We start from the raw sequence: 16809 nt of genomic DNA on the forward strand, positions 1-16809 counted from the left end.
ACACACACACACACACACACACACACACACACACACACACACACACACACACACACACACACACAGCATGCACAGACAATGCAGCACAGAGATGTGGTTGAGAAGTGTTGAGGAAGAAAGTCATCACTTATACAGGTGAAGAGAGAAAAAAGGCGTTAAGCCACTAAAGGACTGGAGAGCAGTTGGCGCAGAAGAGGAAACGATAGGATAAAAGCAGAGGAGAAGACAAGGGAGAAGGAGGAGAGGGAGAACAGAAGCGTTTAAAGACAAGGATGAGAAGAAGAGATGTGATAAAAGAGTTAAGTGTTCCATGAGAGCAGCAGGGGAGATAAAAAGGTGGAAAGAAAAAAGCCAGAGTGGATTTGGGTTAAGTGCTATCTCAGCGAGCAGAGTAGTTCTTGTACCGACAAGATGCTGGCCACATCAAACGACATGTGCTGCAGCGCCGGATTGGCACTAAACACACACACACACATGTACACACATTTCCCCCATCTCTTTCATAGTACAGTACGGTAGCTATCTTGCGGTGACAGTGGAAGCCAGCAGTGGTCATCCATAAATCCTTTCTATCAGTGAAGCTACTGTAGCCTGAATACTCGCTGAGGAGTCAGAATGGGGCTAATCTGGAGAGAGGGGAGGAAAATAGGGAATTAGAGGATAAAAATGAATAGGAAGAAGAAATGTAGGAACCAATGTATGGTGACAATATAGGAGAAGAGTGGAGAAGAGAAGACAAAAGAGAAAATGGATGGGAAGAAGAGATTGGGGAGATTAGAGGATGGAGGATAGAGAAAAAGAGGTAAAGAGGGAGATGAAAGGCAACTGGCAATGGAAAGAGAGATTGAGGAAAGCCAGAAAGCTCAGAGAAGACAAAGGAAAGACATGATGCATAACAGAGCAAAAAAAACTAACTGAATGTAAGTTGAATGGAGCGATTGTTGCGTAAGGAAAGAAGAAGCGAGGAAGAAAAAGAGAGGGGAGAGTAAGCAAGAGTAGCAGGATGAAAAGAAGCCAAGATACAGCTGGATGCTGAGCCAAATCAGGAGATGGGAAGAAGAAACTTGCAGAAGAAGTTGAAACAGAGACAAGGAACGAGGTGAGGCATGGAGAGGAGATGAAGTGAAGCAGAGGATTGGACAGCGAACATTTACTCATCTACCAAGAATCCCTTCTAGCTTTCACCACTGTTAATCCTGGGACGAGTCGTCCCTTCTCAAACTGGGGCGTCAAGCTGTGTCTGTATCGCTCCAACCCAGATAACTCTGGTTCATACGGGGCTTTCATTTAAAAGACTTTTCTAGTTCATGCTCCCTACAGAGTCAGGAGATTACTCAGATTCATACTTCAACTTACACCCTTTTAAAGGCATCTCTGAATTAAGCTGCATCGAGTGAGAACATGTTAAATATGATTTTTGAAGGGATTACTATAATTTACTGGCATCAGGGTGTTTTTTTTCATTGAGGCTTCAGTGACTCAGACTATTTACTGCAGCTAAATTTTGTTGCTAAGAAGCAGTCGCCAAAGTTCTGCCAAATGGCTGGACTTGCATTTACTACTTGGCAAGAGGCTTTTTCAAGGCCCCGTGGGGGGGCTCGCTGATTCCTGTGGTGTAACTATTTCAGATAAATGCTCTGTTTTGTGTGATATACTGGTACCCTATGCATATATGTAAAAGCTCTGTAAAAAGCTATCAAGTCAGGGTTTCTACAGCTTTTACACAAAGTATCTTATTGTGAAATCCACAGCGAGGACATCTGATGCATTTCACAAAAGCATCTTGGCACTTAGATTCTACTCTTGGATGATATTTATGGCCGTACGGTGGTAAACAAGAACAGACGTGGTGGTTGGGTGTAGGGTAATTTATATTATAGACCCTCATGTTCTGTCAGCATCCACAGCTATTGGAGCTATTACGTCCATATTCATTAATCATAGTTGCTGTCTCTGGAATAGCCTCCAATTTATAGACCTTGACATTCATTCACAGAAGAGGGTCATAGCAGACTCAAACGCCTTTTTACATACAATTTTTTATTATAATTCAGTGTGTGTGTGTGTGTGTGTGTGTGTGTGTGTTCATTGGCATGCAAAGCAAATATCAAGCTAGTCAAGGCAATTTTCACCCAGTTATTTGTACCCTGTCTGCCAACTCAATTCACCTACTATCAAACACACATGAAATGATACTGGAGTAATCATCTGCCAGCTCTGTTAAATTATTCATAGATTCTTATTGTGTGATGTAATTATACCGTTTCATCCTATGCATTTTGAGTATCTGATAGGTGGCGTGGTGATTACTTAAGAATAGGAGCGAGCAAAGTGTGAAACTGCAAAGTGCTGCACTGTATCTCTGCAGACCGATCAAACAGCATCATAAGATCTGGTGCTAAGAGGGCCTTGTTTGACATCTTGAGACTGGATCTTGTTTTGGCTTTGGGGACTTGACATTAACTGGTGAGGTAATACAATAGCCCACTAAAATTTTAAGGGTTTTTGGCAGGAAAGGCTGGCTGAAATGATTTAATGGAAAGAGATGAACTTTTTAAACTTTTCGTTTTACCTTGATCATTGATTTAAGTTGAGAAAAAGTATGAACATAAACATTATTAAAAACATACCAGCATATCTTATATATAAAAGGAAACTAAATCTCAGGTCAACATGTTTGACCCATGTTGACTTGATTCATTTTGTCCCATAAACAACATAACAATACAATCATGCAACGCGGAAAATACACTGCTCTCTGATTTTGGCCTGAATGGGATTTTCCTTTGAGAAAGATGGAGGTCTGTTCTCATCATCGAGTGAAAATCCTGCACAGTACCCCTCAGGTTTGTCTACATCATATCACCCATTTTTTTTCTCTACATAGTTTCTCCATCATGGCTATTGTACAGTCTTTACATGTCAGCACTATATAAACAGTCATTTTCATCAGCAACTGTTTCTGGAGCTTGTCACACCTGCTAATGTGGGTCAGGAGTTAACGTCCTTCAAAGTTTATGACAGCTCAAAGGCGTCCTTTGGCATTTTAAATTGTAGTTCATTAATATTTTTTCATAGTCTGCAGGCACAGAGTAGTTGGAGAATATACTGTGTTTTCTTATTTATATAGGCTATTGTATAGGTACTGTAAATGCATCCAGAGAAAATAATCACTAGTTTTTATAAAATATTTTGAAATTACAAAACTGTCACACATCTTGTGAATTTGGATCAGACATATGGTAAAAGACATATTATTATTTTTTTAAGAGCATGAATGGGGCTTCTTCATTATTACAAAGACATTGTGATTTAATTTAGACCTATTGAGTTTGTTTGCTACTAACAAAGTGCTACAAAAGTGATGTGTCAGTCTTAGAAATCAAATAAATAGAATAAAAGAATAAATAAATAGAATCTTAATTTTTAGGTTTTAGATAATCCTGACCCCAAAGTTAGTTTACCTGCTACTACTTACTACTTACAGTTAGTCAATGGTCACACTGTTTAAGGATCTTTTAAGACATGTTCAGCTTTCATGTTTTAAGTAGTGCTGACAGGTAAAGTGACTTTACATTGGCATCGTCATCAGATACAGATGACATTGCCTACTCATTGATAGAAACTTTGTAGAAACATATTAAAGGTGTGTTTTGGTGAATAGTTTGTACAAAAACTAACACAGAATAATAGTTGAAATGGTGATATGTGTCACAGACATAAAGGTTATGTCTGTGACTTCTGTTTGCATCTGAGGTGACTTTCTGGTATTCCTTAATACTACATTTTCTGCTGTCCGTTCTTTTCTTTAGTTTGTCTGTCTGTAGATTAAAACCAGTCAAATTCTCTTCTGTTTCTCCACCACCTTTTTCTACAAATTATTTTAAGTATAANCTCACACACACACACACACACACACACACACACACACACACACACAGAAAGTGCAGAAAATGGCAAAGAGAGAAAACTGCAGTGGCCTTTTTAACAGGCCACTGCAGTTTTCATTGACTAAGGGCCAGAAAGTATACTGCTACTGTAAACTAATCATTTCTCCATGATATTGCATCGATGGGAAATGTATACTCACACTGACACAGGCAAAGACATCTGCTTTTTGATTTTTTACTTCTCCTCACTGGTCTGTAGCAGAAATTTAAATCATCCCTACTCATATCACTTTTCTTTGGAATGTATCTTATATAGAGAATTTGGCTGGAAATAGTTTCTTTTAAACCTTTTTCATGCTGTTTTGAGCTGAAGCAAACTGAAGCTGAGCTGTATGCCATGCCAACCTGCTTCATGTGTTGCTCTCACGGATACAGGAAATTCAAAATTGAAATTCATTCAGCCCTCTCTCTGTCCTTCTGTCCATCCATTTATTAATTTCCGCTTTGAGTCCTTTTTGATTTGTGTCTTTCTGGGGCAGATTTTGGGCTGTTTCTGGGTTTAACCACTGACTTGTTGACATGTTAACACATATTAACTGGTGGCTGGGAACTTTTAAATTAACATCTTTCTGTTTATTTTTAACGATTCTCTAGCTTTATTGAAGACGATTTAAATGTGGTTAATTGTTTTCAGTTCCATCTCCGAGGAGGCTGCGTTTCAAAGTGCTGAGCCCAGGCAAACTCCTTGTTTCATGGAAGGAGCCAAAAGGAGACTTTGACAGCTATCTATTCCTCTACAACAGTATGCCAGGTAGGATATTTTTTCTGTATACACACACACATAGAAAGAAAATAGGACCTAACTTTGACATTATTAAGGGAAGAATCCATTCATGACTTGATCTTCTGTCTGCTAGGATGGATAATGTAATTTACTTCTTATCAAAGTTACTTTGAAGGGATCACACTCTTGAGAGATGTGAAGGACTCAAAGTTTGTCCCGCACCTTTGCCAAGTTTGAGACAAAGGAGTGTTTTTTGCTGCCTGTCAGCAGATTTGAAAATGGGACTGATAGGTACACAGACAGAACAGTAGGACCTACACAGACTCATGATGGAGTTCAGCCCAGGACAGATGAAAGACAACGGCAGCCATAGTAGTCATTCATTCAACATTAAACTGTGTTATCACTCTCTGTGGTTATGTGGGCATGATGGACGCCTAACATCCTGCTTTTATCCTGCATCTGTAAGTAGACGATCATTGCACAGACATGGGGCATGACCTTGTCTCTTACTGGGCATGCAACATATAGTCAGTAATCACCCTAATTCCTAGCTCCTTTGTTATATAATCACAGTGCACCTATCTCCACAGCAATACATCTCCTTCACATCAATTCCTTAACTATTGCTGCACCGCTGCCTGCATTTGTTCCGTATTAATGCTGTGTTGAACACTGCAGCCAATTCTTTTGCAGCCGTTGTTAAAATGAATAAGTAGCACTGAATAAGCACTCTGTAACATAAAACTTGTTTCTCGCAAACAACTCTTTGCAAGAAACGCCTCGTCTGACAATTTCTCGCTGCCTCAGACAGCTGAAAAGAGAACAAAAACTAAAATTTATGACCACTTCCTCGCAGGGAGGAGTGCAGCAGTAGCTCACTGGCATTCAGGAAAGGCAGTCAATATTTTCACAGTGTCCTCACTGTGTTCGTACACTATATGGTTAATAAAACCTTCTTTGGTAATTAAAAGAGATGAGGACACAAATACCTGCCATGTCCAATGTCCTTTATCCAGTAGTCGGTCTGAGTCAGATGAGGTGAACAGCAGCTAGGGTAAAGCTTGTTAACACTGGCTAAAGTCCTTTTGTTCAGTATAAAACACTATTTTAGATCACAAAAGGAGCTGTCAGAGTGGCAGCTAACCTTTTGGCTCAACATAATATCCCTTTTTTCCTTGAGAGGTTTTCTAAAAAGGAACAACTAAAGTGCATCTAGATCAGGATTCAGGCTTTAGGTCAAAGCAGATGAGTCATTTTTGCCGACAAAAGTGACTAGCTGGTTTTTCTTAAAGCTTTTACTCTTTAAAAGATTGTCCCCATGACAACTTTTTGCCAATTATCAGCTTGTATCCTCATGTATAATGAAACCCATGTCTTAATGCATTTAAACATGTTTAACTATAGCCTATGCATCTTTGTCCACTGGCTTTATTCCTTATTGTATGACAGTGCATGAATTAAACTAAAATAAGCACTTTTTGGAAGTCTGTTCAATATCCTGCCAACAATTCTGAATTTCAAGTAGTGTGGGTTGTCTGTGTGTACTTGCATATCTCTGTGTTATTTATCAGTGCCAGATGTCTATATTTACTCTCTCAAATCTCGATGGAGATGAAGCCAAACCCTGCAGAGAAAAATTCCGTTTTTACTGTAGGCAACTACAACTTATTGTTAAACTGCTGCTGCATCCAATTAGAAGAACAACTTGGCTATTGGAAAGTGCGTTTGCTATTCAAGCATTGGAAGGCAGAAGAAGTGTTGTTACTTGTGGTCTGAGCTTTAAAATAGGTTTTAGTGTTTATGGCAGCTATATATGAGAATGTGCATATTTACTGACGTGTTGATGTTTTGAAACGTAGGCACTAGCAGCCAATCAGAATGAGGTGTTGCCGCGACGGCAGGGGTAATTGGGGTCACTGGGCGATGGGCTCGGGCACGTTCAACATCGGTAAAAGCTCTAATTAAGTGTTAATTATGGATATGCAAAAAATAATGTCTTCTTTTGGCCCTCTGAAAAAGATTAAAAAAACAAAAAACAGCTATCAGCAGCACTTGGATTTCAGATAACAAACAAAGCAGTTGAGAATGCAGCAACAGGTAACTATCTTATTTACTGTGGGGGTAGAGTGCCGGTGTTTCGGTTTAACAAGTGACCCTGTTAACTGGCGACCGACAGCTGAAAGTGTATGTGGTTGTCGTAGTAACAGAAACAGTAATAGAAACAGGAAGATACGTAGATGTCTTTGTGAATACCTCTTCTATTAACAAATGTCAAAAAACATACCCGATTCGTCTTCGCTGTCTTGTTTAACAGCTTTCGGCCTACGGTCACCAGTATACACGGTCACTTGTTAAACCCAACCACCCATCGATAAGCTTGTGGAAACAGTAATGGGCTGCTCTTTTTCTTTTCTTGTAAAATTAAAAATATAGAAACTTTTGGAGACTGGCTAATAGAGTATAATGCTATTGATATGTTTCATGAGGGAAAAGCTGATGTCATTAAACATCATTAAAATTTGACTTGACAAGTATTCTTGATACGCAAAATGACATAAAATTTTTTTTACATTTATTCTAATTTAAAGTGAATGTGACAACAGTTTTAAAAAAACAGTCAAGCATCAGCTATAATTTTCCAAAACCTTGTTAATGAAACTTAATATGGAGAGATGATGATTTTTAATGGGTTTTCCACCATTGAGTCATCCCACTAACTGCAAGCTGTTTCAGATATCATGGAAACAAATATCATCAACTTTTGACTTCCAACTCATTTAAAGGAAAAGTTCAACGTTTTGGGAAATATGTATTTATTATCTTACTAAGAGTTGGATGGAAAGATCAGTGTCATTCCTGTCTGTACATTAATGCTGCATTCCAGTCAAAGTTGGAGGATGGAATTTCCCAGTTGAAATTTCCAACTTCCCACCTCTAGATGTACATCGCCAAATGTAAACAAGAACATGGCTGACTGTGACAAAATGTTGTTTCTCCAGTAAATGTACACACAACCGAGCTCTCAGCAGTGCAGCATAGCATATATAAACAAAACAGAGAAGGGAAAAAATGACACATGAGGTAACAGATGCTGCTTTTATATTTGGAAACATACCGAAGTATTCTATTCACTAGGCTAATACAAATAATGTATTCTACAAAAACATTCTACTCCCCACCCCCACTGATTGAAATGTACAAGAGAAATGTGTGACGTCAGACAACGCCTTCTTTGTGAAGTATGGACAGATGGATTTGTAAATTCAGGGCAAAAAGGCTTTGGATGGTGTTCCATTGTACTCTTTATTGAAAGAGGTTTTCAAGTTCCAAGTTGTCTGGAACACAGCATTAGTATGAAGCCAGGACCTGGAGTTGACAAGCTTACCTTAAAAACTGAAAGCAGGGGGAAACAGCTAACCTGACTCTTCTTGGCCTGGCACAGTGACTTTGCAGCATTTTGTTGTCACTCCAAGTTTGCCAGACAACCATTGGAAATGCTTTGTGTCTAAGCCTTTAAGTCTCTAAAATGATAAAATAGTACTTTCACGTTTCTCTTAGTGATATCAGTAAGTATTAAACAAATAAGATACAAGTGTTATTACTGAGCTTTAATGAGGTGTTGGCAGGCATGTTTTTGATTATTTGAAAGAGCCAAGCTAACTGTTTCCCCTTGTTCCCAGTCTTTATGCTAAGATAAACAAATTGCCTGCTGGCTCTAGAAAAGAAAGTGAATAAGTGTATTCTCCATAATGTTTAAAAACTGAAAAACTATTTAGTGTTATATTTATTTAGTATTTATTTAGTATACGCCTCACACTTTATGTCTGTGTCATTTCCATTCAAAAGACGTAACAGGTGATTGCAGGTGAAATCCTGGATCCCTTGCTGTCGTCACCCAATAAATCCAATAAAGGCCACCTAAAAAGTTTTAAAAAGGGTAGTTATCTCTGGGAAAACTGAGACATGTACTCTCGGTGTAGCAGTTGTCATATGGTGTCCCAGTGAAGGCCTACTCTGCACTTTAAGCACTGGTTGATTGACGGTATTTTTGTTGCCCAGAACAGACTAAATGTGGACACTGATTCATGCAGTTACCTTCACTGACCTGCCGTCCCCTTCAGTAGGATTTATCTTCCTTCCCCTAAAGGCGTCATTAGTCATCACTCTGCAGGCATTGGGGACAGAAGAGCTGAGGAAGCACACACACAGACACACACACACACACACCTTTATTGATGGCCGAATTGATTGCAGGGTCAAAATTGAAATGGGGTGATAATGGGACCTGTTGGCCTTATGGGGATTAACTGCTAAGGAGATGGCACAAGCACACACAGACTTGTTTCTCTGCGAGGATAGCTAATTTACTTTAGGGATAAATTGTATCTTCTGAAGCTCAAAACTTTAACCAACTCTAATCTTTATTCTTTCTGCATTATTCACCTACCATCCATTGAAATAACATTAAAAATAGAATTAACTTTTGACCCACAAAATGTCCTGGTTACTATTACTATGAAGATATATGCTCCACTAAGAAGTCCAGTGTCAAATAACATATTTTGACCTTGAATGTTTAATAATGTTTGCCTGCCTACAGAACAGGAGAATGTTAATCCTCATGTTGGCTTGGCCATGAAAATACTAATATTAATTATATGAAAAACACTAAATCTAAACATTATCAAATGTAACCTTTGCCCCTTTTGCCTCTTCTTCTCTCTCCGTCAGGTGGTCAGCAGAGAGAGATCATAGCATCTAAATCTGACACTAAGGTGTTGATAACAGACTACAGCCCTTCTAAGGACTACATCGTCAGTGTCATCGCTGTGAGAGGCAATGAGCAGAGCAGACCACTTCACGGCAGACATAAAGGTGCCTTCATGCATATTGCTTTTATTTCTTCCAGTCTGTTCTGTTGCTGTAGGGCAGCTCCCACATACTCTGTTATGCTTTACTGTACTATACTCTTCTATTCATGTACACTGTTATGGTCTTCACTACTCTACTCTGTTCCCTTATTTCACTTGACATTTTACTCAGCTTTGTTTTGATATGCTGTAGCGTACACGTCCTCCCCTAATCTTCCCCCTCTCCTCTCCTCTCCTCTCCTCTCCTCTCCTCTCCTCTCCTCTCCTCTCCTTTGTTCTGTATTGTGTTATACTCTCACCTCTACTCTATTTTAATCAGTTCCCTGTTGTAATCTCAACGTATTAATATATGTGCTTTCTTTATCAGTTTATGTTGTTTTTTTAAATATTCTGCTAACTTGTGATAAATGTGTTTCATGTGCTGCAGCTGAAAGAGGTGAGAGTGACGAAGGACACAAGACCGAGCCCCAAAGGCTGCCTGATTCAGTTGTACCTCCTGAGGATGCCAATGAGATCTCTGGAGGTAGGACAAACGCAGACAAACACTGTTTCCAGGAGAGGAGGCCATGTACAAAGCCTGTGCTCACATGAACATATAAATAAAAAGAAATGCGCTGAGTAGGACTCTGGTTAAAGAGTCCCCCAGTCAGTTACTATAGTGATGTTTTGAGGTAGGAAAAACAGCCAGTGGTGTGGTCTTTAAGACCAGCTCCATAGATCAGAAAGCCAAAAATATGAGTCCATGTCCAGTTGGATCTGACTGTGAAGTATTTCCCTCCATGCAGAGTTTGTGTGCAACTGGTTAACAGCAAAATCCAGACAGACAGACAGACAGACAGACAGACAGACAGACTACAGGTCTACTTACCCACCAAGTGAGAGTTAAGATGCCAGAACCATCTATGCTCCAATGGTGAATCATTCACAGTGGTGCTTTGTGAAAATTCTTTAACATATGCAATGTTGAGTGATATTCGGTGACTGTGATTCCCGATATTAGGCGCTGAGTGACCCGCAGTGTTCACTTGTGTCTGTGTGGTTGCCTGTTAATTTGAGCTCTCCTGCCCGACAAGACCGTCTGTCTTTAAGTCTGTTTGTTATTGTAACCAAGATGTTCTTTCAGTTGGCAGCATTAATGACCTCACATTTAAATGCCCAATATTTCAACTTCTACTGAAATATGAGAGAAGAAAAGAATGCATTCATTTTCATCTTTAGTGCGTGTCTCTGCTTACATAGAAACTCTGTTGATTTCTTTACCGTAACCGTGAGTTCAGCGGGGAGTCTTTTGACTATACAATAATTGATCATTCGTAATATGGTTTTCAGTGCATGCTTATGTATGTATTAGAGTAAGATGAAGCTGGTCATTTGCAGACTCAGACATGAATGACGATGCTCATGGCAGTCTAACTGCTGCTGATGTGTGGATGTGATTGTTTTTAGAAGATTTAAAAATCACTTTCTGTGACATTTGATTTTAAACCAGAGACTACACAAAGAGTCTCAAAGAGTTATTATTATTTACACTTTCTATAGGTTCGCTTATTTGTGTGTTTCTGTGCGTGGTGATCATTTATTGTACAGTGCTAAAAGAAAGATATTCAGGAAGTTGTGATTATTGAGCGTGGTTTAAAGAGGTCCAGCTTCCAATTACTTGTATACTGTGTGTCATCATTTTTATGGACTATAACTAGTATATATTATTTGCTCAATATAATTTTACTCTGGAATGCTATATGTGCATTTCATATATGCTGATGGAGCAAGACAGGGAAACACACTCATGCACACACACTCACAGAGAGAGAGAGAGAGCAATTAACCATGTATAAACATATAAAGCTTATTTATAGACACTTTGCATCCATGAATACATAATAAATTGTCATTGGTTGGTGAAACCCATTGGTAATAAATCAAAGCAAAATTCATATTGGCTGCAATCTCTAGGAACACTTAAAATGCTCCTATCATAATGCATTAATCTGCATTTTCAGCAAAAGTATTATTTATGATAACTAAAGTGCGATTGTTAGACCTAGTTTCTGTTTCTACAGAGCATATTTATATATTCATCATATCACTGGAAAAAAATCCAGTGCTGTCACTATGCACTACGCCATCTTTCCAAAAAAAGTGATAAACAAGAGCTGAAACACAATAAAAATGACTTCATGAAAAAGTAAAATACGCCTTGTTGTTTCACCGGTGATGAGTTTTACTGGATTTGTTTTCAGCTCCCACTGATTGATTTTTTTTTGGCTCATTGGAACAATTAAAATCAGGTGCTGCAGTTAAATCTTATTTTTCATTTTAGCCATACAGAGCAATATTCTGCAGAATTAAGGCTGTTGTTTTGGTAACACAGCTGTTAGGCTGGTCCAACACATCTGGTAACAAAATCACCAAACATTTTTTTAATGCGGCCTCGCGTGGTGAAATTGCCAACAGCGCACTTATTCATAGAAACTTAAAACTGCAACTTTATAAAAGTGAAGAAATAATGAAAAACTATTCAGCTGTAATGACTCTCTCAATACACACACACACACACACACACACACACACACACACACACATGGTCTAGATCTTTGATGTTCTTTTCTTCTTCTTTGTTTCTCTCGTGCTCTCCTCCTCCCCTGCTTCCTGTCAGTGGGTAGATTAAAAGCTGGATTTCCTTCCAGGCTGTTGTTATCAGAAGCGCTCACCATTCACTGCAGCAGAGGTGACCTTGATTGGTGTTCTGCCTCGTACCTGTTGGGGATTATGATAATATCCTGCTGTGCTTCAATAGAATTTGTGAATTTACTGTGTGTGTGTGTGCCTGTGTATTCAGCTTTGTGTACTGCAGAGATGCTCTTTTATGTTGTATTGTAACGTGTGACTGCTTCTCTTTCCTTCCCTCTCTATCATGCCCTGTGTGCGTGTGTATTTATGTTCTGGAGTAATAATAATACCAATGTCCCTCAGTGCTCCAATGAGACGGTGTTGCATAAAGTCTCCCTCTGTGTGTGTGTGTGTGTCTGTGTGTGTATTATCAATGCTAACCTGGTCCATCACCGCTTTGTTCCAGAGTAGTAATCAGCTCGCCTTTATGTCAGGGCGGGTTGTTTACAAAACCTTTCATTAACAGCTGGCTCATACTCTCATCTCCTCTCTGATGTCTCTATGTGTGTGTGTGTGTGTGTTGCAGACAGCAGTCAGTTATCTTTTTGTTCCCCAGCCAGCCGTGTGCACAACACCTTTTATATGTGTGGGTGACACCTCATGAAGTCATGAAGTATTTGCACAGAAATTGGAGTGTTATTTTCACTCTCTCAGGCAGTTTTATTATAGTATTATTATGATGACAAATTAGTTTGTACGGATTATAAATAAGAACTGATAATAAAACTGTCAGAATTTTCCCACATAAAATACACTCAACACTATTTTGCATCTTTAGAAAAAAGGAAATTCAGAAAAGAGATATATGCAGAAAACTTAAGCTCGTTATCTTTGGCTGCCTGTATCAAAACTGAGTCTGTGTTTGTGTGTGTGTGTGTGCATGGCTGTTTGTGAACATCTAAGTAAGTTGGTTTGAAGTTGCTTGGATGTTTTTAAGAGTAGACTGAGGAGAGCCATTAGCTAAAGGAAGTGTCGCAAAGCTTCCTACTCCTTAGTAAAATAACTACCGTCCACATTTGTTCTCAAAAAAACTCCACAACTAAACAGTATCTTGCAGGGAATAAGCACAGGCTGCTCTGAACTAAATGCAGACTGTCCATTCCAGGAGCTTTTGAATGAAACTAATTTTCTGTCTGCTCTTGAGGTGTCATTGATGGACTCTGGCACTGAGCAAACAGGAAAGGTTTTAAAGGGATATTTTACTTTGGTAAAAGTTTTCCATATTGATGTCAGTCATTTGTAGGACTTCACCCTAAAAGTCGATGAGTCGAATCATCAGTCAGGGACTCCCAAGTCAGATCTCAGTTTGGAGAGTTATTTTTTGCAGCCTCTAAATCAATCAGTGCTCTGAGCATGGGATTCAGCTGCTTACTGCTGGAAGATGTGAAGAGAATTCCTTTTCTACTTTAATGTCAGCGTCTGAGTTGAAACGTCTGACTTATTTTCTTTTTCGCTGTGTCATTGTCTGCAGGATAGCTACCTAGGAATGCTACTGTGCAGATTAATCTGAGTCAGATTGACTTGACTTTTAAATAAAGAGGTATATCATTCAAATCAAATCAGTTAAGCTATTCCTCACGTACTCTTTGTTAATGAGAAACATCAGAGACACATAATTAATAGGAAACATAATTACCTTGTCTTAATCCTATGCTAAACCTGCCTAACTTTAAACACAGGAACGTGTGGAGTCTTTTTCTTTACACTGTTCGAAAAAAGATTTTTTATACGAGTCTGAGGACGGGAAGAGAGTTGCGAGAGAGATGCAGGTGAATCATAAAGCAACGGACACAGAGGAAGTGAGAAAATATGCCCCTTGTATTGTATATGCTTGTGAATCATTCATAAGTCTAAAGTGATATTGAGAGCACTGTGTGCATGTGTGTGTGTGAAGTTAGGTTACAATAATCTATTCTTATATATTGAATTTTTGCGAAGTATTTCTTGCTGATACGAGTAGAATATTTGTTAACACTGTAGCCATCTGGCCTCATTTCTCTTCCCAACCACCTTTTTCCTGATAAAACAAAAACAAACTGTAGGTAAGAATATGAATTCATTTCTGGACATTGTCATATATCGGCTTGCGATAAAATGTGGGCAGATCTGTTTTAAACTGGATGAACAAAGACAAAGCCACATAACAACCACATTATGAAAAAATAGAAATAATAATGAATGAAATAAACATTTTCATATGTTTGCCAGCTGGAGGGCCAGTGAAGTTTGTCATACGTTCATATTCCATTTGTTTCTGTCAGTTATCATCTGTGCCAACAAAACACTGGCTCTGGGCTCCTTAATAAACTGGCTGCATTAAAAATGGCAGTTTCAGTTTTTCATATTCATACGTTTTTATTCTCTGAGTGTCAAGATACCAACATCTACTCTTTCCAGTTTGGACTGAGACATGGAGACAGAGCAAATACTGTGTAATGCTATTACACGTGGAGCCATATGACGTCAGTTCAGGACTCTGCCGTCTTTGTTCGCTGGATTCAGTGGAACCATTTTGGTTTACTGCCTACTAACTTTTAAAAGCTTCTCTCCTGGAGACAGCATGGTTTATAATATAGTCACCTTTATCTACATATATTACATATGGTACAAATATTTATGATCTTCAGAGGATAAACCCTACTGACTTTGGTGATTCTGTGACATTTCCTCTAGTGTCACAATAAGGATGACATTTTTTCTTTATAGTCGAATGTCTTGGCTATATTTGTTATTGATATTGAAGGTGACCAGAGGATGAATCCAAATGAAATTTTCTCATTTGGTTTTGGCATGCTAACGTGCTAAATCTTCTTTTCTTGTTTCTCTATGATGAAGATGAATAGACTGTAATTACTGCTTGCCATTTTAATTATTCAGTAATGTTTTACTGGACATCGTGGTGACCCAGATATCCCAACATTCATTAGGTAGGTAATTATTCGCTAAGTTTGCTATCTGCCTCTCATTGTCTGTGTAAAGCAAAGGTCAGTGTTGGTTTCTTTTAACCACAGTAATGTGCTTTTATGTACTTAAAACTTAACCAAACCTTAATCAAACTGTGACAGGTATATAGAAGGTATGTGACAGATGACATATTTTGTCCTTGAGGTTGGAGGACTTGGAAGTCATCCTACTCTCTTGTTCCCTGTTGTTCCTTACAATAAACTGTCCAAAAAAAAACTGTATTTATTATCTTTTGCCTTTCACGAAATAAACTTAAACATAGATTTTTGTTCCATTATTTACTGTATTAACTGTTAGCAACTGCTGCTGGATTCATCCATCATGTTTCTTTTAAGAAAAGTCTGTTAGAGATTCTGCAGCCAGTAAAAATAAATGTTTGTGTTTTGCTTACCAGAGAAAGAATAAATCCATAAGTGATTCCTTATTCAGGAAGGCAATATATATTTTTATTGGAGATTGGCCCTAAACAATGTTTCCTCAAAAATAATAGCTATTATTTGGACAGCTGCGTAATGTTAGATCAGAGGACATCTGTGTGTGTGTGTGTGTGTGTGTGTGTTTGTGTGTGTTTGTCTACCGTAGGTGTGTCCATGACTGTATTTATTACAAATGTGGGTCAGTAGCCTCCAGTAGTAAAACAGATGGTTGTCGCCCCGCAGTCCATAAAGATCTAACAGATACTGTAAGTCAGCACTGGTTTCTCTCTCAAAGTTTAATGCTGCTTTGTTGGATGAACTACAGAGAATGAAAAAAATATAGTTTGTAATGACAACAAATTCACAGTGAGGTATCACCTGGCTCACTTTGAAGAATCTGAGGCAGTAAGCTATATTGCAACATCTTTTAACACTTAGACTCTTTTGTGATACGCCATTGCACTTATTGTACTTGCCTTCATTTAAATTAAAGTTGCAGATATCGACGAAAAGTACTGATGCCTTTCAAAATTCTTCAGTTACTTAACTAGATAGACTTTGATGTCGATATATGAATGCACTCATTAAATGGTTGACTTGCTTTGTTCTAGCTTTTGTACATAAAGCAATCAGAGCGCCAGGCCAGCAGCAAACATAAACAAGTGGAAATCATTGAGCAATGAAGGGCAAAACCCTCTCCTTCCCTCCATGCTACGGTGCCTTTTTCAATACATATTACTTAACAGGATGTGAGCAGAGTGTTGCCTTCCTCGCTCCCTGTCTGAAGCTTGAAACCAGCGCTCACACGCGCAGACACACACTCACACGCACAGATTGAACCCAAGGGACAGACATGGTTAAAGTTGAACTGGAGGCCAATGAGATTCTGTTGACATTCACCACTTGGATAGTGAAAAGGGGGGAAGGAGACCTCTAATATCCATCACATCTGCAGAGGGTAACAAACACACACCTGGAGAATGAGGTTTCTATATTTATAGCCAACCTTAATTCCTAACATTATCATTAATTTTAGCGTTGGCACACTCTGGTTGTGTGTGTGTGTGCGTGCTTGTGTGTTCGTCACTCTATATTTATCACTGTGTTAATTCCCAGCTTTAACATTCATTTAGTTCTTTCCATCCAGTTCCTTTGTGCCCACATGTGCATATCTGTGTGTCTTACTTTATTTATTGGCCTATTAGTTTCGA

At 38.7% G+C, this 16809-nt stretch overlaps 1 protein-coding gene across 4 annotated transcripts in view; it reads left to right on the forward strand.

Moving 5' to 3' along the window:
• The window catches only part of col14a1a (collagen, type XIV, alpha 1a), a 125051-nt gene that overhangs the window by 7571 nt on the left and 100671 nt on the right, over window positions 1-16809 (forward strand). For 3 of the 4 annotated variants that reach the window (XM_027286037.1, XM_019256895.2, XM_027286036.1), the window contains exons 3-5: window positions 4585-4701; window positions 9409-9552; window positions 9976-10071. The exons of the other annotated variant lie outside the window; for it this stretch is intronic. In XM_027286037.1, the coding sequence (XP_027141838.1) occupies window positions 4585-4701; window positions 9409-9552; window positions 9976-10071 (357 nt within the window). The remainder of the gene's footprint in view (window positions 1-4584; window positions 4702-9408; window positions 9553-9975; window positions 10072-16809) is intronic. 4 annotated transcript variants of the gene reach the window in all.

The sequence above is a fragment of the Larimichthys crocea genome, chromosome XIII, assembly GCF_000972845.2.
Source record: "Larimichthys crocea isolate SSNF chromosome XIII, L_crocea_2.0, whole genome shotgun sequence".
Taxonomy (NCBI): Eukaryota; Metazoa; Chordata; class Actinopteri; family Sciaenidae; genus Larimichthys; species Larimichthys crocea.